At 37.2% G+C, this 23,396-nt stretch overlaps 1 protein-coding gene across 12 annotated transcripts in view; it reads right to left on the minus strand.

The window, feature by feature from the left end:
• mybpc1 (myosin binding protein C1) overlaps positions 1-23,396 on the minus strand; it is a gene marked incomplete at its 5' end in the record, with an annotated part of 41,755 nt that overhangs the window by 2,983 nt on the left and 15,376 nt on the right. For 4 of the 12 annotated variants that reach the window (XM_079817375.1, XM_079817380.1, XM_079817381.1 and 1 more), the window contains 22 exons: positions 942-1,128; positions 3,244-3,503; positions 5,964-6,123; positions 6,272-6,411; positions 8,708-8,900; positions 8,990-9,078; positions 9,156-9,323; positions 9,416-9,550; positions 12,162-12,350; positions 13,093-13,197; positions 13,287-13,446; positions 13,525-13,661; positions 13,748-13,854; positions 14,244-14,409; positions 14,532-14,698; positions 14,787-14,892; positions 15,046-15,170; positions 17,269-17,401; positions 18,102-18,265; positions 21,450-21,501; positions 22,069-22,186; positions 22,271-22,419. In XM_079817375.1, coding sequence (XP_079673501.1) covers positions 942-1,128; positions 3,244-3,503; positions 5,964-6,123; positions 6,272-6,411; positions 8,708-8,900; positions 8,990-9,078; positions 9,156-9,323; positions 9,416-9,550; positions 12,162-12,350; positions 13,093-13,197; positions 13,287-13,446; positions 13,525-13,661; positions 13,748-13,854; positions 14,244-14,409; positions 14,532-14,698; positions 14,787-14,892; positions 15,046-15,170; positions 17,269-17,401; positions 18,102-18,265; positions 21,450-21,501; positions 22,069-22,186; positions 22,271-22,419 — 3,210 coding nt within the window. Of the gene's footprint in view, positions 1-909; positions 1,129-3,243; positions 3,504-5,963; positions 6,124-6,271; positions 6,412-8,707; positions 8,901-8,989; positions 9,079-9,155; positions 9,324-9,415; positions 9,551-12,161; positions 12,351-13,092; positions 13,198-13,286; positions 13,447-13,524; positions 13,662-13,747; positions 13,855-14,243; positions 14,410-14,531; positions 14,699-14,786; positions 14,893-15,045; positions 15,171-17,268; positions 17,402-18,101; positions 18,266-20,370; positions 20,428-21,449; positions 21,502-22,068; positions 22,187-22,270; positions 22,420-23,396 lie in introns of all 12 variants that reach the window. The other 8 variants (XM_079817378.1, XM_079817372.1, XM_079817373.1 and 5 more) reach the window with 4 other exon arrangements.

The raw sequence follows: 23,396 nt of genomic DNA on the forward strand, positions 1-23,396 counted from the left end.
TTTTTTGAGTGTTTGAGTCCCTCAATTGTCCTCAGTGTGAAAAGATTGATCTCAAAATCATAGTCACTGCTTGGATCATCCAGGTAATGACACACTACATGATCTTTTGAATTTGGTAATTTTTTTATAAATTCAGCAATTTTTTTTTTGTCTTTTGGACTATATGAAAACATCTTTTATGTAAAATATATTATTCAGGACAGTACTAAATAAAAAATAAAATGCTTTTTGTATGATCCCTCTTATTTTGTTAAAAGTATTGACATTTTTGCAGATTCTGCAAGGGGTATGTAAACTTTCGAGCACAACTGTATATAAATGTGCGGTGTACTTTCCTCTCAATAACAAACTGTACACACTACGAAAATGAAAGCAGTGAGAAAACAGCAGATAAGAAAGCATCTGATCATATAGCTCTGCAATTCCACGTTTATTTATATACCACTTAATACAATACTGTACATTGCTTTAGAGCAAGCAGCTTTACAGTATTATACATGAAAAACAGTGTGTTGCTTTCAATTAGAGGTACAGCTGCTTATCTAAAGCAGCTCTCCAGCATGTTCATGTTACTCGTCTGACCTCGACAGACTGAACAGAAGAAATGAACCAAGATTTCCATGTCAAAGAAGGCAGAGCCCTAGAGTCCCACCTATCTACGTATTAAGTAATTGCCATGGACCAATGGTAGTTTGAAGGTGTTTACCAGCCAGAGTGAACTTTTCTGGAAACTCCAAACGAAGTTCGTTTTGTTCTGATTTTTCATTGTTTGATTTCACTTGAAGTATATCGGGGCCTTAACGTTCCTCTTCAATAAAAAATCAGGTGTCATATTCCCTATTGAATCACTTCATGACTGTATTAGCCATATGTCCCCTTAAAAAGAAATGTTCTTAAGAAGCCGTGTACATATAGATGATCATATTAATGCACAGACTAACCTTTGACCTCTAGTTTGCAGTCCACTTGAGCCTCTCCAAGGTCATTGACAGCTTTGCAGGTGTAAACACCTCCATCAAACGGGCTGGGCTTGCGAAGCTCAAGCGTACACACACCCTGGTTGCTGAACATGCGGTAACGTGGGTCATCTATGATGGTAATCTTGTTTTTCATCCAGATCACCTTAGGCTGAGAGCGGAGTATAGTATGAATAAACAGTAAACAAAAGATAACATCAATGGTGAAGAGGAACCAAAAGCAGCATCAATCCATCAAACACATTGTGCCCTATTTTAACAATCTGAGCGCATGATCTGAAGCGTGTGGCGCAGGTGCACTTAGGGTGTGTCGAAACCACTTTTGCTAGTTTGATGCCGAAAAAGTTGACGGCGCGCATGGTCCAAAAGGGCTGTACGTAGTAAAAAAAGCCAGGTGCGCTTGCACCATGGCCGATTGCTATTTGCATGGCAGAATATAGACACCCTCGACCTGACGAAATACACGTGTGTATTGGCACGATTGGTCAAAAAATTTGCCAATTTCATTCATCATTCCTGCAAATAGGTAATTCTGATACATGCAATGACTATCCATTATGACGTGTGCTGCTGTGCATCCCTGTGTATGTAACAAGCAGAGTGTACGCACGTTTTTTACCCGCCTATATGCACATATTACTAACGCGCCCTTTAAATAACACAAGAAAATACTGCGCTATTGACTTTAGACCAGGTGTTTTCTGGTTAATGGCACTGTCGTTTTCAGGTGCCTCAAAATAGCAAAAATGCCAACAATGCACCTGAACACACCTCATTTTCAGACCAGCATGCCCATGGGCAAACAGATTGGCGCGAGTGCATTTGATATTTAAAAAACGTGTGCGCTGGACATGAAAATGATAACTGCGCCGCCTGCCGTCGCATTGCACCAGGTGTATGATGTGAAAACTGCTACTCTTGTCACATGTGTTAGTTACAGTAGAGTATTGAGTTATTGACACTAAGACAATATGATCCAGTGAGTCTGTGCTCAAAGATTATAACTAGCAGGTGCTGTTAAGCCCATTGGGACACAGGCAGGTCAGGCCACAAAGAGCTAACTACAGGTGTAAAGCCATGAGCACATGGTTGGTGCCCAGCAGAATCACCCACAACCTTGTGTGGATGAAGGGTCAATAAGTTTTCATAGGATCATTGGAATTCATGCATTACTGTTTTCATTTTTACCCCTAATTTCTGTACTTCAGATTACTTGGCAAGGGTTGGATTTCTTTGACCCTGTTTACGCCTGGTATTAGCATCTGTTTAAGTGGACAGCACTAAATATAGATTTTAACAAATGTGTGGTGATCAGATTACTCAAATTATATTCGGAGGTTGTCAGAAACTCATGTGACCATGTTACATTTGTTGTATGAATGATTATAAATTATATATCTGTGAAAGACTGCCTACTAAGCTAAACGAGGGCTTTTAAAAAAGCAGCTTAAAAGAAAAGAACCATACAATCGAAGGGTTGTGTTCATATAGCCCTGTGCATAAAAAGACTCTTTATGCAATTTTCAGTGACATAGATCATTTGCTTTTAATAAATGTGTCTGTTATATAAAGGTTTCTTTATATATTTGTATTTTTTTTAAAGATATTAAGGGTTTTATTTAGCAAGGATGCATTAAAGTGATCAAAAGTGACAGAAATCTTCTGTAAAATGATAAATGTCTTAACTATTTCAAATAAATGCTGTTCTTTTAAACTTTATATTCCTCAAAGAATCCTAAAACAAACGGTATCATGGTTTCCACAAAAATATTAAGCAGCAAATCAGCACATTAAAATGATTTATATACTTTATAATTAGAATACATAATTTAAAGATTACATTTATATATAATCAGCATATTATAAATGATTTATGTGACACTGAAGACTGGGGTAATGATGCTAAAAATTCAGCTTTGCTATCAAAAGAATAAATTACATTTTACAATATATTAAAATAGAAAACTGTTATTTCTAATAATATTTCACACAACAAGCTGATTTTTCTGTGCTTTATCAAATGCAGTAATACAATGACATAGTAAGTGATATCAGGTGTAAACAGGGCCTTTATGTCTTATCTAAATTCAAGTGTGCTTGAACAGTTGAAAAATGGACTTACCTGTCTGAGGTGATGGAAAATTTATATGGCAAAAGAACACTTTTTGAGGGGACATTTTTTCTCAGTCATGTCAATGGCAAAAAGTGTCCCATATTATCTGAATCTACCCTACCTTTCTAGTAGAGTGTCCTGCCAGTCACCTACCCTAGGGTTGGCACGCACACTGCAGTTCAGGGTGGCGTTGTACCCAGCTATGGCGAAGGTGTTGATGAGCGGCTGAGTGAAAGTGGGCGGCTCGGTGAAGTCGCGGTCATTATACTCTGGGTTCTTCAGTTGCAGGCCTGATTTAGAGTGAGAGGAAGAGCGAGAGGAAAAGGAGGAGGAGGAGGAGGAGGAGTGAGAGGGGAAGGGAGAGTGGGACTTTGCATGATACAAGCCGAGAGCTGTATCATGGGGGAATATCCCTTATGTGATGAGGAAGAAACAACATTTATCATCAGCATTGGCAAGGCATGACACACACAGTCTGTTAAAGATGAATCTGCACTTGGGAACATAAATGGTTACTGTCACCACAGTAATTTGTGGCTGATAAACCAATCTTTGATGTCTGTAGTATATAGCGAGCGTAAATGGAGACATTTCAGGGAGAATCATCAAATTGTGAAGCTACTATAAAGTGCAGAACATACCTTTAACATTCCAGGAAAGCCTTTAAAGTTCCTTTGAGTCAAAACGCAGACTTTACACCAGGAGTGTGCAATCCTGCTCAAACACCAAATCTTGATTAACAGGTTCAGGTAGTTCCTGTGCTAAACTCTGCAGGCAAGTGTCCCAATTTGCATATTTTCCGTTCTAACACAACCGTTCTAGTATAGAATTAGTGATTCCTATTATTTATATACTTATAGTTTTTATATAGTTATATTTTTTTAGTAATTGTATGTCATTTTGAGTAGTTTTTATTTCATATTCCTAAGTAATTTTAAATTAAAAATGTGAGGATTTTTAAGTTAGGGTTAAGGCTGTGAATTTAGCTAATGCTTTCATGCTTTCATACATAGTATGCAGCAAGATATCACGATATGTTTTTTATACTGGCACACTGTAATACTCAAATGATGTACTTTCCATCTCCAGCAACATCCAGCAATACATATTCAAACTGGGACACAGCCTTCATCTCCAAGAGCAGGACTGAACAACCCCCCTTTACACCATGTTCAGGGACGTGTATTTTCATTAAAATCCTGATTAAATATATTAAGGCAGACCAAGCAGGGCATTGATTAGTAAATTAGTGTTAATTAGGACATCAGCCCTCGGGTACCAAGATTTCACTCCCCTGCGATTTCTTAGATTATTAAAAAACATCATGAAAAATCTACATCAGCCAGGCCTAAATTACTACTAAAAAGCAAATGTGTTAGGCTTAAGAATTTGAATTAAAACTGCTGCAAGCAATTTCAGCTCCACTAGCACACAGTTTTATCCAAATCGACTGAAATCAAGGTTTACTTTACTTAACTTTATTTTGTTATACATGTGAGTTAAACCTATGAACTTGACATTGTGAACACCATATTTTAATAACTACAGGAATGCTTAAACAGTAACTTAAACACGTCCCCCAGTAGCCCTGCCCCAAATTCACGCCATTTGTTGTAGGTTGGAAGAGAGCAAGTTTTTAGATTGGCTAAAATGCACAGAATCTGTTTTGCTGTTTACAGTGCTGTCATAGCTTAAAGAGGTCATATTATGGCCCTTTTCAAAGTATTGATTTTGTTTTGGGATCTAATAGAATAGTTTTTTTTACAAGTTTATTTTTTTTTTTTACAAAAAACAAAATTTTTCACATATTTTACATTGTTGCAGCACCTCTCTTGCCAGTGTGTCAGTAACACTATGTTTAGTTCCTGTCTCTATGAAGCCCCTCTTTGTGAAAAGCGCAATGTGCTCTGATTGGTTGGCTGGATCAGTATGTTGTGATTGGTCAACCGCTTTGAGCGTGTTTTGGAAATATCACGCCTCTTCCCCTACGGCCACTACTAATGCAACTCAACCTGGCCTCAGCCCCTTTTTTCAAACTGTATGTTTTAGGCGAGAATTTTTTAAATGAAGAATATTGCGCCAAGTACGTTCCTGGAAGAAAACTCAACACTACAATTGAAGCGTTTCAGGGAGTTCAGAAACAGTTCTTACTGATATAGAGAATAATGCTGTCTTCACATGCTATCGTACATTTCCTACTTCCCACTTCTGAAGTGTGATTACGAGCTTGTCGCATTCAAGTGCTTTGTTGGCGGAAATAACAGGAATCATGGAGAACACCAGGTTGATTCTTGCCTATTTATTGGGAAAATCTTATTAAATCCAAAATGATATTTAGCTTTCCATTCATTGACAACCATATAAACATTCACCACGTTATCTATCTAGTCAGCTCGTTGACAATTCTGGAATTTTGTTCAAATACATGCTATTTTCTCAGTGTATATAAAACATACAATATGCTTCAAATGTCACAAACACAGCAGCAGTTATTCTCCCCTCCACCATTTTTTAAGTTTATGGCATGCCTAACTCGGGAACTTCCCAGTGGTAAATACGACTTGAGAGGGCATTCATGTCCTTTTTAACTAGGAAACTCATATTGAAGATAATTCCGATAACATGGGAAGGCAGCATAACTCCATTTGTGGTGGACTTTATGCTTTGTAACTTTGCAGACCTTTTTCATGCTCAAATAGCACAGTAAAGAAAGTTGAAAATGTAAAAAAAAGCATAATAGGTCCTCTTTAATTCTTGGGGCATCCAGACATTTTATAAATAGCATTCAGTTAAAAAAATTACTTGCTGCAGCTTTAAAAGTATTTACACAAGAAGTTAGTTTACAAATGGGTAGAAGTAGAGCAGAGCCTTACCTTCCTTCACGATCAGAGCACTGTCTTTAGTGGCAGTGGCACTTTCGCTCAAGCCCACCATGTTCTCAGAGTAGATTCTGAAGAAATACTCGTTACCCACCACCAGATCTGAGATTGTGACGCAGGTACGATGGTAGTGCTCCACACATGTGTACCACTCCTGTGCCACACACACACACACACACATTTATGCTCAGTCTTTTAGCCCTCTACACTTAAAATATTACAGATAATTTTTTAAACAAAAATTACTGTGTATGTACTAATATATGTGTATATAAACCATATAGTTTTAGTTCAATTCATACCATTGTCTTTTTATCAGCTTTCTGAATGGTGTAGCCTATTATAGGTGCGTTGCCGTTGTCCTTGGGTGGGCTCCAGTCCAGTGCTACATTAGTCCCCCAGACCTCTTCGATCTTTACAGCCTGTGGTGGGCCTGGAAGATCTGGGACAGACAGCAAAAGAAAATATTCAACGGCGCTTCAATTGAGAACTTGTGGGCTTAGGTTATCTCTACATCATACAGTGGATATAAAAAGTCTACAAACCCCTGTTAAACCACCTGGTTGTGAGGAAACAAGGATAAATCATATCAGAACTTTTGCACCTTTAATGTAAAAATTACAACACATGCAATGCCACTGAAAACCAAAGTGGTGCATTTCAGAGAAAAACAAAACAAAAAAATAACCTACCTCCATAAGTGTGCACACCCTTTTATAATTGGGCATGTGGCTGTTTTCGGAATTAAATAATCATCAAGCTCATGTGAATCATACAACCCCAAATCAGAAAAAGTTGGGACAGTAGGGAAAACGCAAACAAAAAAAAGAAGTGATTTCTAAATTTACTTTGACTTGTATTTCATTGCAGATAATATGAACACAAAATATTTCATGTTTTGTCTGGTCAACTTCATGTCATTTGTAAATATGCATCCTTTCCTCTCATTCAGACCTGCAACACATTTAAAAAAAAGTTGGGACAGGAGCAATTTAGGGCTAGTAATGAGGTAAAATGGTTAAATAATGATGTGATTTGAAACAGGTGATGTCAACAGGTGATTGTAATTATGATTTGGTACAAAAGCAGCATCCAAGAAAGGTCTAATCCTTTAGGAGCAAAGATGGGCCGAGGATCGCCAGTTTGCCAACAAATACGCGAGAAAATTATTGAAATGTTTAAAAAAAGATAGGAAGAGATTTGGATATTTCACATTCAACAGTGCATAACATAATTAAAAGATTCAAGGAATCTGGAGGATTTTCAGTGCGTAAAGGACAAGGGCACAAGCCTAAGCTGAACAACCGTGATCTCCGATCCCTCAGGCGGCACTGCATCAAGAATCGTCATTCATCTATAAGCGATATCACCACATGGGCTCAGGACTACTTTGGCAAACCTTTGTCAAGTACCACAATACGTAGTTACATCCACAAATGCCAGTTAAAACTGTACTGTGCCAAAAGGAAGCCCTATGTTAACAGTGTCTAGAAGCGCCGTCGACTTCTCTGGGCTCGGAGGCATCTGGGATGGACCATCACACAGTGGAAACGTGTACTGTGGTCAGATGAATCCGTATTTCAGGTATTTTTTGGGAGGAATGGACGCCGTGTGCTCCGGACCAAAGAAGAAAAGGATCATCCAGACTGTTACCAGCAACAAGTCCAAAAGCCAGGGTCTGTCATGGTATGGGGTTGTGTCAGTGCCCTTGGCAAAGGTAACTTGCACTTCTGTGAAGGCACCATTAATGCTGAAAAGTACATAGAGATTTTGGAGCATAATATGCTGCCTTCAAGAAGACATCTTTTCCAGGGACGTCCATGCATATTTCAACAAGACAATGCAAAACCACATTCTGCACACATTACAAAGTCCTGGCTGCGGAGGAAGAGGATACGGGTACTTGATTGGCCTGCCTGCAGTCCCGACCTGTCTCCAATAGAGAATGTGTGGCGCATTTTGAAGCCCCTTACTGACCCCGTACTGTTGCCCACCTTAAGACTTGTTTGCAGGAAGAATGGGACAAAATTACACCTGAAACACTTCATCACTTGGTGACTTCAGTCCCTAAACGTCTTTTAAGTGTTGTGAAAAGGAATGGCAACATTACAAAGTGGTAAATGCTTTCCTGTCCCAACTTTTTTTTAAATGTGTTGCAGGTCTGTATGACAGGAAAGGATGCATATTTACAAATGACATGAAGTTGACCAGACAAAACATGAAATATTTTTTGTTCATATTGTCTGCAATGAAATACAAGTCAAAGTAAATTTTTCCATACTGTCCCAACTTTTTCTGATTTGGGGTTGTATATTAAATATCATATATTTCTTGAAATTTGATAGTATAATTATTAATATGTATTTTTGGCATGAATAATATTTAGAATTATTATTGTTAACCGAAATATCACTTCATAATTTAAATAAAGCTGAAACAAAATATAAATATAAAAAAATTAAACAAAAACTGGAAATGTTGCCTTCACATCAAGTACTAAAATGACTAAAACTGAAATAAAAAATACATTTTAGATAATTAGAAATATAAAAAAATGAATAAAAAGCACGTAACAAAATTTCTAAAACATAAACATAAACTGTAATTAAAATGAAAAATGAAGATATAAAAATAAAACCAAATTCAAAATATTAATAAATACTACAATAGTGAATAAATTATACTAAAATAGCACTGTCAGACTTATGAAAACTCTTAAAAAAAAATTCTTAACTAACCAACTATCTGGATGTCCACCATGGCCGTGTCGATATGATTCTCCACTTGTACGCTCAGTTCGTATTTCCCAGAATGTTTGCGCTCAGCTTTGCGGATGAACATGATGCTGTCACAATCTGAGTTACGAATGCTGATGGATTGTTCAACCGGCTGACCCTCTTTCAACCAGGTGACTTTTGGCCTTGGTTTACCCTGAACGATAAAAAAAAGGGTTTTACGTTGTGAGCAGGAGGAAAGAATTCGATATGCTTGGGGTTTGTTATCATTATTTGTTGGCTCACCACAAATGGCACAACGAGGTTGACGACTTCGCCGACCTTTCGAATGTACGTCTGCTTCAAGTGTCGAGGTATGCGGATCTTAGGAGGCTCTGTGAGAAATGTGTTATTAGTTTAAATTAACTAATGTGTTTCAAATAGGAAAATGAAAGTGGTGGTAGGCCCTCACCGATGACCTCTTTCACCAGTATGGAGTGTTGTGTGGTGCGTGGTGGACTGGCCCCAGCAGCATTTATGGCCTTGACACGCACTAAGATCTTGGCCTCCACTGGCAGACCAGTTATAGTGTACCTTGTTTTTTCTGTCAGCTCTTTATTAGCAACTATCCAATCGTCAGCTGTAAAATAAAATATAGCATAAGCACAAAATGGCATGAACACCCACCAGTTGAAAACCACTTCTTCAAATCTTATTTGTGTGTAGTCTTACTTCCTTCAATGCAGTATTCAATTTGGTACCCATCAAGTCCTGCAGCACCAATCGTGTCTGGTGGTCTCCACTTCATGGTCACTGTGTTATCTGTGACATCATCCACCACCAGCATTGTGGGTTCACTGGTCACAGCTAGCAAGAGTTAATGAAGGAAGTAATTAGTGTTGCTGAAATTTTTCAGTCAATATTTTTGGATAATTTGTTCTAAAATAACTAGTGTAACAAGATATTTTTCAAATGCATCCTTAGGTGCATAATGAAGTCTGAATATTCTTTCCATAATTTGTTCTAAAATAGTAACAACCATACAAATATGCATCCTTAGATATGCACATATCCTCCACATTTTCAACATTTTCTCACATTATCACATTATTTTGTTGTTTATTTGCTATAGTTTAGAAAATAGTAATACAATATTACAAGAACAAATTAATCTTGATAATGTCAGATAACTTTGATAGAAAGGTATGTAATGGATAACAATCAACCAATCAGCTGTCAGCTGTTAAATGTAAGTACACAATTAGATACCAATTAAGGTCAACCAATTACTAAGCAATGCTTCATTTTGTTCAGTCTGTGGTGTAAAAGGTCCCATTAGCAATTCAAGAAAAAACACCTAAGTAAAATATGGTCAGGTCAAAGTGTCTGAATAATTTTGGTCGCAAACTTTTATCAATTTTACTGGTAGTCCACTGTATGAAGAAATTTTAAGTATAATATGTCACAGTTTACTTTATTTTGCTATCCTCACTAACTATAATGTCCTGCATCCACTACTAAAAAAATATATCTGGTGTCTGAATAATTTTTGGTTTGACTGTACATGATTTTTATTATTTTATATATATATATACACACACACGATTGCCAAAAGTTTTGAGATGCCTGCCTTTACATGCACATAAACTTTAATGACAACCCATTCTTAATCCGTTTTAATATGGAGTTGGCCCACCCTTTGCAGCTATAACAGCTTCAACTCTTCTGGGAAGGCTTTCCACAAGGAGTGTGTTTATGGGACTTTTTGGCCATTCTTCTAAGCGCTTTTGTGAGGTCAGGCACTGATGTTGGACGAGAAGGCCTGGCTCACAGTCTCTGCTCTAATTCAACCCAAAGGTGTTCAATCAGGTTGAGGTCAGGACAGTCAAGTTCCTCCACACCATTGATTTATGGACCTTGCTTTTTGCAATGGTGTGCAGAACTGTTCCCACAAAGTTGGGAGCATGAAATTGTCCAAAATGTGTTGGTAAGCTAAAGCATTAAGAGTTCCTTTCACTGGAACTAAGGGGCAAAGCCCAACCCCTGAAAAACAACCACACACCATAATCCCCCTCCACCAAACTTACACTTGGCACAACGGTCAGGCAAGTACCGTTCTCCTGGCAACCGCCTAACCCAGACTTGTTCATTGGATTGCCAGACAGAGAAGCATGAATTGTCACTCCAGAGAACACGTCGGCACTGCTCTAGAGTCCCATGACGGCGTGCTTTACACCGCTGCATTCAACCCTTCGCAATGCACTCGATGATATAAAGCTTGGATGCAGCTGCTCAGCCATGGAAAACCATTCCACAAAGCTCTCTATGCAGTGTTCTTGAGTTAATCTGAAGGCCACACAAAGTTTGGAGGTCTGTAGCTATTGACTCTGCAGAAAGTTGCCGACTTCTGCGCACTGTGCGCCTCAGCGTGCGCTGACCCCGCTCTGTGATTTTTACATGGCCTACCACTTTGTGGCTGAGTTGCTGTTGTTCCCAATTGCTTCCCCTTTGTTATAATACCACTAACAGTTGACCGTGGAATATTTAGTGGTGAGGAAATTTCACAAATGAAATTTGACTTATTGCACAGGTGGCAACCGATCACGGTAACACACTTGAATTCACTGACCCATTCTTTCACAAATGTTTGTAGAAGCGTCTGCATGCCTAGGTGCTTGATTTTATACACCTGTGGCCATGGATGTGATTGGAACACCTGAATTCAATGATTTGGAAGGGTTTCCCAATACTTTTGGCAATATAGTATATATGTATACATACAGTATATATTTCAAATGTATCATTATTCTTTACATTCATAATTACATTCAAACTATTTTTTTTCCTCTATGACCATGAATTCATTTAAATCAAGCTTTATTTCCAATTGAAGAAATAATTTACCTAATTTATAATTTCTTCTTGTTCTTTATTTCATTATTATTTATCCGCCCTGATGCTGTTCCAATTTCTTTTTCAGGGAACACAAAAAATATATTTTTAATCCTTAAAATAATGGCTACACATGTGTACCTACACACACAAACACATGTGAGAGAGGATCACCCTGGTATGTCATGAATTTCATGAGGGATCTTATTTGTCTGGACTTTTCTATTCTCGCACAACTCTTCATGTTTAAGCTGTGACTGAAGTAGAGGCAGTATCTGATCTCATAACATAATAATCCGCAGATGATTTGGCAGCCATTATAAAGTCGTACTCAGTATCTTCTAAATCTCAGGCCTCTCCTGTGGAGGTCACAGACTGAATGTTTTGGATACTGATGTGAGCACAGCAACACCTGTCGCATAGGAGCCCAAATAAGAATGGACAAGCTCTGCAGTGCTTTTTGTCATGTGCTTAAATGACCGTACTGTTTGTTGTGTTGTATAATAGAGATGGAGCTCATGACATAACTGATTCGAAGAGACACAAAATCCCATTGATAATACAGATGAGCCACTTGTGTACTCACCCAGAGGAATGAAAGGTTTGGAGGGTTCACTGGGTTTGGAGACACCGATAGCGTTAACTGCAAAGATGCGCACCTCATACGGCACACCTTCAATCATTTTTTTGGGCTCGAAGGTAGTCTCTTTGCAAAGGTCAAAGTTCAGCCTCATCCATCGAGAGCTCTGTTTCTTCTTTCGTTCAATGAAGTATCCTGTGATATATATTTATAAAAATATCATGCTTTAAAGAGAACCTATTATGCTTTTTACATTTCCAACTTTCTTTATTGTACAATGCTGTTGTTTGAGCATGAAAAAAGTATGCACAGTTAAAAAAACACAAAGTCCAATACAAAGGGAGTTATTCTCTATATCAGACCAATCACAACACTCTTATCCAGCTGACCAATCAGAGCACATTGTGCTTTTCAGAAGGAGGGTCTTCATAGAGAGCAGTTTTTTAAACATTAAAGCATATTCTGTTCTAGGAGACCCCAATAATAAAATCAAGACTTTGAAAAGGCGCATAATATTGCCTCTTTATGCATATGTTAAATATTTACTGCATATTTAAAGGGGTAATGTTATGATTTTTTCTAATCGTTTCATCAAGAGAGATCTACTTATAATGCTAATAAAGTTCAGAAAGTTACAGTATGTTTTATCTCAACTAATTATGAAAAACAATGTTTAAAAAGGAAATCATTTAATTAACAATTATTTTACAAATGTTTTATGTATTATATTAAAATAGGAAACATTACTGTTTTTACTGTATTTTTTCACATACAGGTGAGTATAAGAGATATTAAAAATATAGGTAGTGTAATAAGATTACAGTGAAATTCCTAAGTGTTTTTCAACATATCACTTAAAAACAACTCAAAATATAAAATGAACAGGCTTCTAAAATATAAATATGAGGCAGTTTTTATGCACAGGAAGTTGATTTACCAAGAATGGGGGAACCACCGTCATAGCGTGGAGGCTCCCATGTCATAGTGCACCAGTCTCCACCTACTTCAGTAACCAGAGGAGCCTCAGGGGGATCTGGGATATCTAGATGAAACAAAATAGGATAAGATTTACATATTACTTATGTCATCACCCAAGCAAACATTATGTTCTCTCAGGGGAGAGTGTCTTACCCACAACTTTGACCTTAACACTGGCCGTGTCTTCTCCAGCTTCATTCTGAAGGACGATCTTGTAGTTTCCAGTATCTTCTCTTTCTGTGACATCAATAGTTAGGCAGGTGTGGTCTGCAAACGTCTCTGCACGAACTCGATTTCCTGTATCAAGGATGACCTGAAAAACCCATTAGTCTAGTTTAATCCAGGTGCTTCTGGTTCACATATATCCACAAATATATATTGGTTTGCTCACCCTTTCTCCCTTCATCCACACCACTCTGGGTGCTGGTTCTCCACTGATGGGGATCTCCAGGCGGAGTTTGTTCCCAGCCACAATGGTCACGGTGTTGTCCTGGACATTCAGTGCCTCTAAGTGCACCTTGGGGGGATCTGCAGAGTTAACCCAAATGGGATTCTTTTAGCATGTTAGCTTAAATATTATAAGGATGAGAGAACTTCTGGATTGTTGCTGGTACCTATGATGTGCACTTTGGCAGACAGCGTCTGTGTATATCCCTCGGGAACAAAGGTGTAGTCCCCGGCATCATGAATGGTGGCGCTCTCAATGTCAAGGTTGTGATTCCTGTAAGTTGAATGTAAAGCACAAATTAAAATGCGAATATATATATATATATATATATATATATATATATATATATATATATATAAGTCATCCTTCACCCCCCTGGTGGAGAACTACTGTTATAGACCATCTAGGACCTTTAACAACAGTTGGCCATACCAACTTGGTGGCTGGTCAACCAGCTACTGACCAGCTTAAACCAGTTAGAAACCACCATGTTCCACAGCTACTAGCTTAAGCTTGATTTTCCAACAAGGGGGCTCTAGTTGATACAGTTCTAGTTTTTGAAATGGTGGGAATATTTTATTCACATATTTATAAAATATTTATGCGCGGTATATGAGCTGATAAGCTGGTGTTATTGAGCAAAAACGAGTAAGTTGGCATACTTGGTTTTGTGGAAAATGTTGATACGGTCATTAGGCTGGATCAGCTGGCCGTTCTTGTACCAACGACCCGGGACATTTCCGGGGTAAATCTCACAGTTCAGTCTAAGAGGTTGACCCAACAACACTGTCGCACTCTGTAGATCCATTAAAATCTTCAGAGGCTTCACTGAATCATCCAATCGCATGTAACAGGAAGGAAAACAAAGAGGGAAAAAAAAAATTATGAACAGGAGAGAAAGGGATGAAACAAAAACATTTTGATGCTCTCAAAAAACAATAATATCATACGGTCAACTTGAACGTGGGCCTGACTGGTGCCCCCGGTGGCCATTAGGGAGTAGGTGCCAGTGTCGTCCTTTGAGGCGTCGTCAATTATCAGCCAGTGTTTGGTCCCCTCGCTTTTCACACGGTACCGTGATCGCACTCCTGTGGGAACCTCCACTCCATTCTTCATCCTTTACCAGACAGTCCGCAAAAATAGGTCAAGGTTTTTTACTCATTTTGCTTTGTGTCAAACACAAAAATCAACTCCATTACACATACCATTTGATTTTTGCTCCTTCCTCAGACACCTCACACTCCAGTTCAATTCTCTCGTTCACTGTGGTTTTTACAGGCTCCAGCTCTTTCACTATGTTCACAGGCAGTTCTATAAGAGGACCAAAAGAGACCAGGATTACATCATCAAAGACTGGCAGACAGGGTTCGGGAAAGTTGTTATAAACCAGTCATTATTGATCAATTCCATCACATTCACATTCAAGTATGAACTCGTCTGGTAGGCAGGGAAGGGTGGATGTACCTTTCACAAACAGTTCACTGGTGCACTTCTCATCTCCTGCAGTGACTGAGTAGGCAGCATCATCGTTCATCTGACAGTTGTTAATAACCATTATCCGTTGAGTGCCTTTGTGCTCAAAGATATACCTGCACAGTCAATTCATTAGTTACTGAAAGTTAACATTTCGAAGGCTAATTTTACTTTACATCCTTAACTTTATTATTAGGTAACGCTACCAAAGTGGAACATCATTTATGATTATTGACAGCAGGATTGTCAAGAAAAATATTTATTGAATTTATGTATCCCTTATGTCTTTCATTCTTTCAGTTATTTATTTATTATTTGTTTATCATGTCTTTTTTATTTCTTTATTCTGTCTTTATTCATTTATTTATTTCAATCATATATTAATGTATTTATTCTGTATTTATTTATTTAATTATTAATTTTTTATTTTATTTATTTATTTATTCTTTCTTTTATTTATTATTATTCATTTCAATCATTTATTTATTTATACATTCTGTCTTTTAGTCAGTCTTTTGCTAACTCTTTTATTATTTACTATATTACTATTGAATTCCGCTATTGAAAATCTTAGATAGGAAAGAGAAATCAGAAATAATTTATATTATGCAGCAGTTACTTCTGTTCCTTTAATTCAGTTGATCTAATTGTAATTTGCTCATACAGTAGCCTACACTGTAAAAAAATAAAACTGAAAATGTACTGGTAATTTTCTGCTGGTAATTTACGTTAACCCTTAAAACACAACCTAATGAAATGCGTGATTCAAAATACAGGTAAAACACAGGTAAAAAATATTTAAAAACATATTTAGACAGTACATTGTGCCCTATTTATACAGACTTTTTATAGTGTAGATACACAAAGGTTGATCCTGCTTTGGCTTGTTTTATAAGTTGTTTTTGTTGGCAGAGAAAAAATAGACAAAATAGCTGGCCATATGGTGCTTAAATTGTGTGTGTGGTGATGATATTCAGTACAGCAGAACTCTTGCTTGTGTGATTGTACATTTGCTATTTGTATTCCATTCAGCATATGCAATATACATGGCACGTAAACCATCAGAACAGATCCATACAGCAGAAATTAGGTCACTCCTTTGGTGCAGATATACAAGACAGGACTGGCTGACTTACTTTCTATTACTTTATGGTGAACAGAGGAGCCAGAACAGCCGGAGCACAGGATGGAGTAGGTGGAAGTGGAGGTTATAGAAGACAGGTGGTATCACCATTGCATAACAGACAGAAAGGATAGATAGACATCATGCCTAGATCAAACAGGGCTGGAAGAGCTTTTAGTGTTACAGTTATACAGAGAGGGAGAGAGAGAGAAAGAGAAAATGTGGAAGAAGAAAAAGAGAGAGTCCCTCCAAAAGCAGGGAATCCTGGGATGAACATCATTGAAGATAAGCAACCAGAAAACTGCACGGACCACCCAAATGGCTTTAACTGAATTGCTTTTACTAAGAAAAGTGGGTTGAAATGTATGCTGCCTTACTTTTCAAATAACTTTAAAGTTCTACATCACTGTCCTTTACAATTATTAACACATTAAGCAAAATAAATACTATTATAAACTATACAGTTGCATCCGTGTACTTCTTGCTGAATCTTAAAAAAAAAAAAAAAAGATCATAAAAAATATATATATTTTATATAGCACTTTAATGCACATTAATTAACTAATATTTTCTTGTGCAAAAATGTATTATGCCAAATAGCTTAATCGGTGCTACTTAAAATAAAAATGTAAATAAAATATTTATAATACAAATAAAATACAAAATTCAGGTAGCTTCTGCAACTCTATTAAAGTCCTGTGAGGGTGGTGGTGCCTTTTTCCTATACAGTTTCCTGTTGTTAATTACTCATTGTATGCTACATTGAAAACTTCAAATGTAGCTCAAAAGCTTCACATTGGCCTTCACTCACATAACGTCCTTTAAACATTTCTGGAGGTTATCATAAGGCACAGATTAATGTTTTAAGAACGTTGTGTGTTTGCCGGGTATGAAATGCTGATGGTTCACTTGTGCGTGTTTGTGTGAAGCGTGTGCGGAGGGTGTGTTTCTGCGTCCCCTGTGACCAGCAAGCCAAAGAGCACAATAAATAAAGGGTTTTTAAACAGGTTGGCATTTACAGAGGGTTTCATATGAGCGTGTTTCTGAATGTAGTTGTAAAAAAGAGCATGTAAGAATAGGAGGCGACATACTTTGGAGTTGGGCGGATCTCTTGTCCGTTCTTGTACCATTTTAACTCCACAGTCGGGTCAGCAAGCTCCACAATTAACCGGATCTTTCCGCCTTTGTCCGCCTGATATGCAGGTTCCAGTCTCTTGGCAAATGCTGCAGTGGAAAATGAATGCAGATGAATGGCAGTGTTTCAAATGTGGCATTTTCAATAGAATTCATGAAACTATCAATAAAAAGGGCTAGTTCACACAAAAATTTTAATTCTGTCAATAATTACTCACCCTCGTGTCGTTCCAAACTTGTAAGACTTTCGTTCATCTTCAGAACACAAATGAAGATATTTTTAATGAAATCTGAGAGTTTTCTGTCTCTTCATTTACAGTCTATACGCAGCTAGACAGCATTTGCTGATATGTGAATAAAAGCCTAAATTCAAAATGTTCATCATATAAAGTGATCGTGTCTTTTCAGAAAATTTGGACTAAACCACTCAATTCATATGGATTAGTTTTAGGATGTCTTTATGAACTTTTTGAAGCATTCAAGTGGTAGTTGCATAGACTGTCAATGGAGGTACAGAAAGCGCTCAGATTTCATTAAAAATATCATAATTTGTGTTAAGAAGTTGAACGAAAGTCTTACGCTTTTGGAACGACATGAGGGTGAGTAAATTATAAAAGAATGTACATTTTTGCATGAACTAACCCTTTAACAATATAGGGGTTAATTCAGGTGGATTGGGACACATTTTCCAAGTCATCTCAATGGCAAAAAGTGTCCCAATCACCCTGAATTCACCCCTATCTGGACTGAATACTGCACATTATCAGTCTAACAGAGGTTAAATTAGCACCTTCGCTCTTTTTCTCTTCCTTTTTGGTTTTCTTCAGTCTTTTTAGCAGGCCTCTGAGATCGGTGATGCCATAGGTAAAAGCAATCTTCTCATATTCATCAGGTCGAGCGTTTTTCAAAATCTCCCACACGTCCACCTCAGGAGTTTCCTCTGGCTTGTGCTCCCTGACATCACAGAGCAGTAAGACAGTATGAGCTCAGAGGTCATGGCTAGGGCTCTCTCAACATGTGTTGAGGAACCAGAACGCTATGTTCTAGGGATGTTCATAAGCTATGATGTTCCACTATATCCTCCTTTTTTCTAGTTCCTCAAGACATGTCTCACAAAGAGATGGGCTGGAATATCCCTTCTATGTCATTGGTAAACTGTTACAGGGAGAGATGCCTCACTAGTTTTTAGCTACATGGTGAATCACATGATCAAGGAAGGGATGGTATTGTGTTTATGATTGGGGACACGAATTTAGTGAGGAGCTACTACTATTCGATTTCACTATGATTGGAAAGGATAAGTGAAAAAGTCAGTGAAAAGGGGAGAACATTGGGTTATCATGTGGTTAACACATGATTGTGCTCATGATGGGTGCACAAACCGAATAATTTACTAAAAATGTAACATTTGATTCAATGTATTATAATGTGTAAATTATATTAGGACGATTTATCATTAGAGCTGTCAATGTAACATTTATTTAGTGCAGGTCTCAGAATGTGTTATTAAAAGTTTTAACTGTATGTGGCATAAAGACCAGCAAAGTAAAGAAAGAAAGAAAGAAAGATAGATAGATAGATAGATAGATAGATAGATAGATAGATAGATAGATAGATAGATAGATAGATAGATAGATAGATAGATAGATAGATGATAGATAGATAGATAGATAGATAGATAGATAGATAGATAGATAGATAGATAGATAGATAGATAGATAGATAGATAGATAGATAGATAGATAGATAGATAGATAGATAGATAGATAGATAGATAGATAGATAGATAGATAGATAGATAGATAGATAGATAGATAGATAGATAGATAGATAGATAGATAGATAGATAGATAGATAGATAGCATTTCATTAATCTGTTGACTCTGTCCTGTAGTTTAAACTGTACCCATCTCTTTGTAGGGGTCCTATCTAAACACATCTGTCAATGTAGTTGTTTTCTTTTATATTAGGGTTAGAAGTCAGGGTTTATTAGGAGTGAATATTGTTGTTATTCATGATCACAGTCGTTAAACATGATCAGGGTGAGAGACAATTAAATTAGTAATCATCAGCTTTTGTCATTCAGCCCTCTTCTTACACAGACATTTCCCAGAATGTCCGGAGGTAACATTATTATTTTCATGTTTTTAATGCGTTTCAACAAGTCTGCAGTTGCTCAGGCAAGTATTAAGAACACTGAAGGTTTGCAGTTGCAGTTGCGTGTCTTGCTTCTCGAGTATAAATCAAGATTACATTAACAAAAGTAGCGATAACACTATTTCACAGCTTCATGTAGAAGGGCTCCACCAACAACTCGTAAATGAGTGGGAAACGTGGCCTTTTTCGCCAGGTTCTGAATTCTAAAGGTTCGTTTCCATCATTGCTGAGCGTTGCTGAATCTTTAATGAATGCTGTCTTTAAATAAAGTGTTACCAGACTACGGTAGGCCAACACTCTTGCTTATACAGTTCCTGTTCAGGTCATGCTTGGGAAGCTAAAGGATTATAATACTTACCAGTGATAACGTCTAATCGTTTAATTACCTACAATACTAACCTGCCGTGTCTGAATGTGTGGGGAAGAAAAAGAGACAAGCCAAGATAATTTTCGAACTTTTTTCTCCATTATGCAGGAGTTTAACTTCTGCTATTTAGCTAACAACAAAATGCTAAAGCAAAACCTCACAAAAAAAGAGGCAAAACTACGGAAATAAGTTTGTGTGTATGATGATATTTTGTCTGATTCCAGTATTTCCTATATGTTGGTAACAAAATACACTTAATTATATGCCAAAATAATATCAATAATGGCACATAAATATCGTTTTCCACATTACAGGCTGGTTAAATGTTTAAGGCCAGAGTAGTTGCTTTATCGCGGTGAATAACATGAAGAAATCATTTATTTTAAGAGTGTAAAAAGATAATGTTGGATTTTAAAAACGTGTAAAAGAAGGATTGAAGAAAAAGACACCCCTGTCAGGGCTTAAGAAAGAAAAAAGGTCCAAAAAAAAGAAAGAAAGATTTGGTCCCCTGTGAGGGCCAGATTGGTGTTCTCACCTATGTTTGAGAAGCCCACTAAAGTCAAGCTCGCCTGCATCGTCCTGGCCTTCACTGCTGTTGTTCACAAGAGATTAATGGAAATTGAATCAGAAAAGTCACAAACATCAGAATCAAACAATGCTAAAAGAACAACGCAAGCGCCTGCAATCTCTCCATCCAAACGAATGCAGGATTGAGGTGTACACAATAACCTTTCGCTTTGCGGCCGAGTACCAAAGCACTGGCGTTGGGCGAACTGATTTGTGCACAAACTACCAAGGGTGGTCTCATGACCGATTCTCCCAATGTTACTTTGGGAGAACAGTATGAGCTTGGATAGTTTGCGTTGCTTTCTGACACATTGTTGGGTTGGAAGTTCCCAGTGCAAGCGTTGGCCTTTGAACAAATTCAACACGTTGGTTTGGTTGGTTTGGTCGACGGGTTGATTTGGTGGTAAATATATTTGACAAAATGGTTAACTGAGAACTTTCTGGTAATCCAGCCCTTCATCAAACCATGTTTATACATCGGTTTGTTGAGGATTCCTGGAACAGAAGTCCTGTTTTAATTGATTAAACATTCACAGAGAAGATCTTATACTTCTGGCACTGTAATGCATCATTTATGCTGGAAAAGAATATTTAATGTTTTTTAAGGATTACTTTTTTTTTTTACTCTGAATGATATTGTTACTATATATGTACTGTATGTATATTATATATATAACATATATTAATTATGTTATTATATTTGATATAAAACTGATATATCAAACCATGTTTATACATCGGTTTGTTGATTTACTTTACTTTTAATTCTGAATGAAATTGTAACAATATTGTAATAAATATCAGTATATTTTGCTATATCACTGATATAGTTCACCTTTATGTGCTACAAAGACAATAAACTACCTAATAAGAATTTAGAAATGTTAAAATAACATTACAATAACAATATCAATATTTATATTTTATAATGATTAATTATAATGCTTACTAAACAGCACTTTTTAATTTTTTCAGCCATTTTGCTGAACATTTCTGTATATTTCTCTTTAAAAAAAAATTATTTGGGGGAGGATGATCCCCCTTTACCTTCTTTTGAAAGCTGAGCGAATATCAATGCTCTGAGAACCCTCTGGGATTTCTGAGAAGAAAAAAAGAAAGAAAAAAATGATTAAATATGATAAATGGATAAAATGTACACTAAAAGTTTGAGGTCTGTACAATTTTTTTTTTATGTTTTTGAAAGATGTCTCTAATGCTCACCAAGGCTGCATTTATTTGATATTGTTGAGTAAAAAACGTAATATTGTGAAATATTTTAATTTAAAATAACAGTTTTAATTTAAATAAATTCCTGTGATGGCAAAGCTGAATTTAAGCAGCTTTTCCTCCAGTCTTCAGTCACACAGTCCTTCAGAAATTATTCTAATATGCTGATTTTCTGTTATGTTTATCATGTCGACATTTGAAAGTGTGAAATCCTTGATACATTGTTTTCAGGATTTTTTGATAAATAGAAAGTTCAAAAAAACATCATTCATTTGAAATCTTTTGTAACACTGTCTTTACTGTCACTTTTGGATCATTTTGATGTGTCCTTGCTGAATAAAAGTTTTCCTTTCAGAAAAACGTAAAAAATCGTAATGACCCAAACTTGGTAGTGCACGTGTCTTTGTAAGTGTTTGTTGTGTTCACTCAGAAAACAAACCTTTGACCTCCAGGTCAAAAGACCAGCTATCAAATTTGTCTTTGTAGGTGACCTCACATCTGTAATTCCCTGTATAGTTCTCCTTCGCCTTAATGATGTGCATCTCAAAGGTGTGAATCTACAGCAGAGCAAAAAACAATGCTTAAAGAATAGGAACGTTATGTAAATGCTTCTTTAAAATACATTGGTTGAGCGGGATCACCTTGGTAAAGCGATCAAAAGATTCTTTAAGCTGCAGGTGCTTCCCAGTCTTGCTAGCCAGATCCATCCACTTGCCCTTGAACCACTTAATGGTTGGTTTACGAAGCAAGTCTTTGGCCTCCACCTTAGCAACGAAGGTGATGTCTCCACCTTTCAAACAACAAAATAAAACGTACTGCAGTTGTGTTTGTTGTGTAAAGATAAAGTGCCTCTATAGCCGTGTTTCCAACGCAGGAACTTTACCCAGGAACTAGGGACTTTAGGGTGGTACTTGGTGTGTTTCGACCGCAGGGACCAAGGTCTAAATGAAGCTCCGGGTAAAAATGTCCCCCTCAAAAAGTCCCTGCTCGCGAGGTAGTACTTTCGGGGGTGGGACTTGGGCGCTGAACATGCTAATTGGTTATGTTCATCATGCATCATTTTTATTGGTTGACTCCACACAGCATTTTTTTTTTTCAACCACCATTTTTAAAAGTCTGTTGCAGTGTGTGCATTAAGAGTTGTTTGCTATTCGAATCAACAATGGAGTTTAAAAAATACGACTGACTGACAATGAGGTTAAGGCTTTATGAAGCTTATATGCAGAGGACGAAATCCAGCGGGCGCAGTCCTACGTCACCGGACTAATCTTCACAGTACTTAAGACGTGATGGAAATGCAGACAGCAACAGGTCTGGGGGTAAAAAGTTCCTGGGACTACATTGTTCCGGGTAATTTTGGTGGAAACGGGACTTATTATGCTACTTTAAAATGTTCACATTTTGTTTGGAAGTCTTACAATAGGTTTACATGCATCCAAGATCAAAAACACTCATAATATACATTGCACACATTGTCTCTCTAAACCGCTCCTTTCCAAGAGCCTGCTCTGCTCTGACAAGTCCCCCCCAATAATTAGAAATGGCCAAAAAAAATTTCCCCAATATTTGAAATTCTTGCACTGCTCTGCTGCATTATGCAGAGCTCTGTATGTTGTTGTTAGAATGACAAAAAGGTTTAAAAGTTACATTTTAGTCTGGTTTGCCTCAGTGGTCTAACAGCGCTCGTCAATGTCACAATGATTGAGATGGCCAATCAAATCAAAGTAGGCGGGGTTTACGTTCTCTTTTGGCTTGGCACAGTCTTCA

This window comes from Gobio gobio (assembly GCF_949357685.1).
Source record: "Gobio gobio genome assembly, chromosome: 5".
NCBI lineage: Eukaryota > Metazoa > Chordata > Actinopteri > Cypriniformes > Gobionidae > Gobio > Gobio gobio.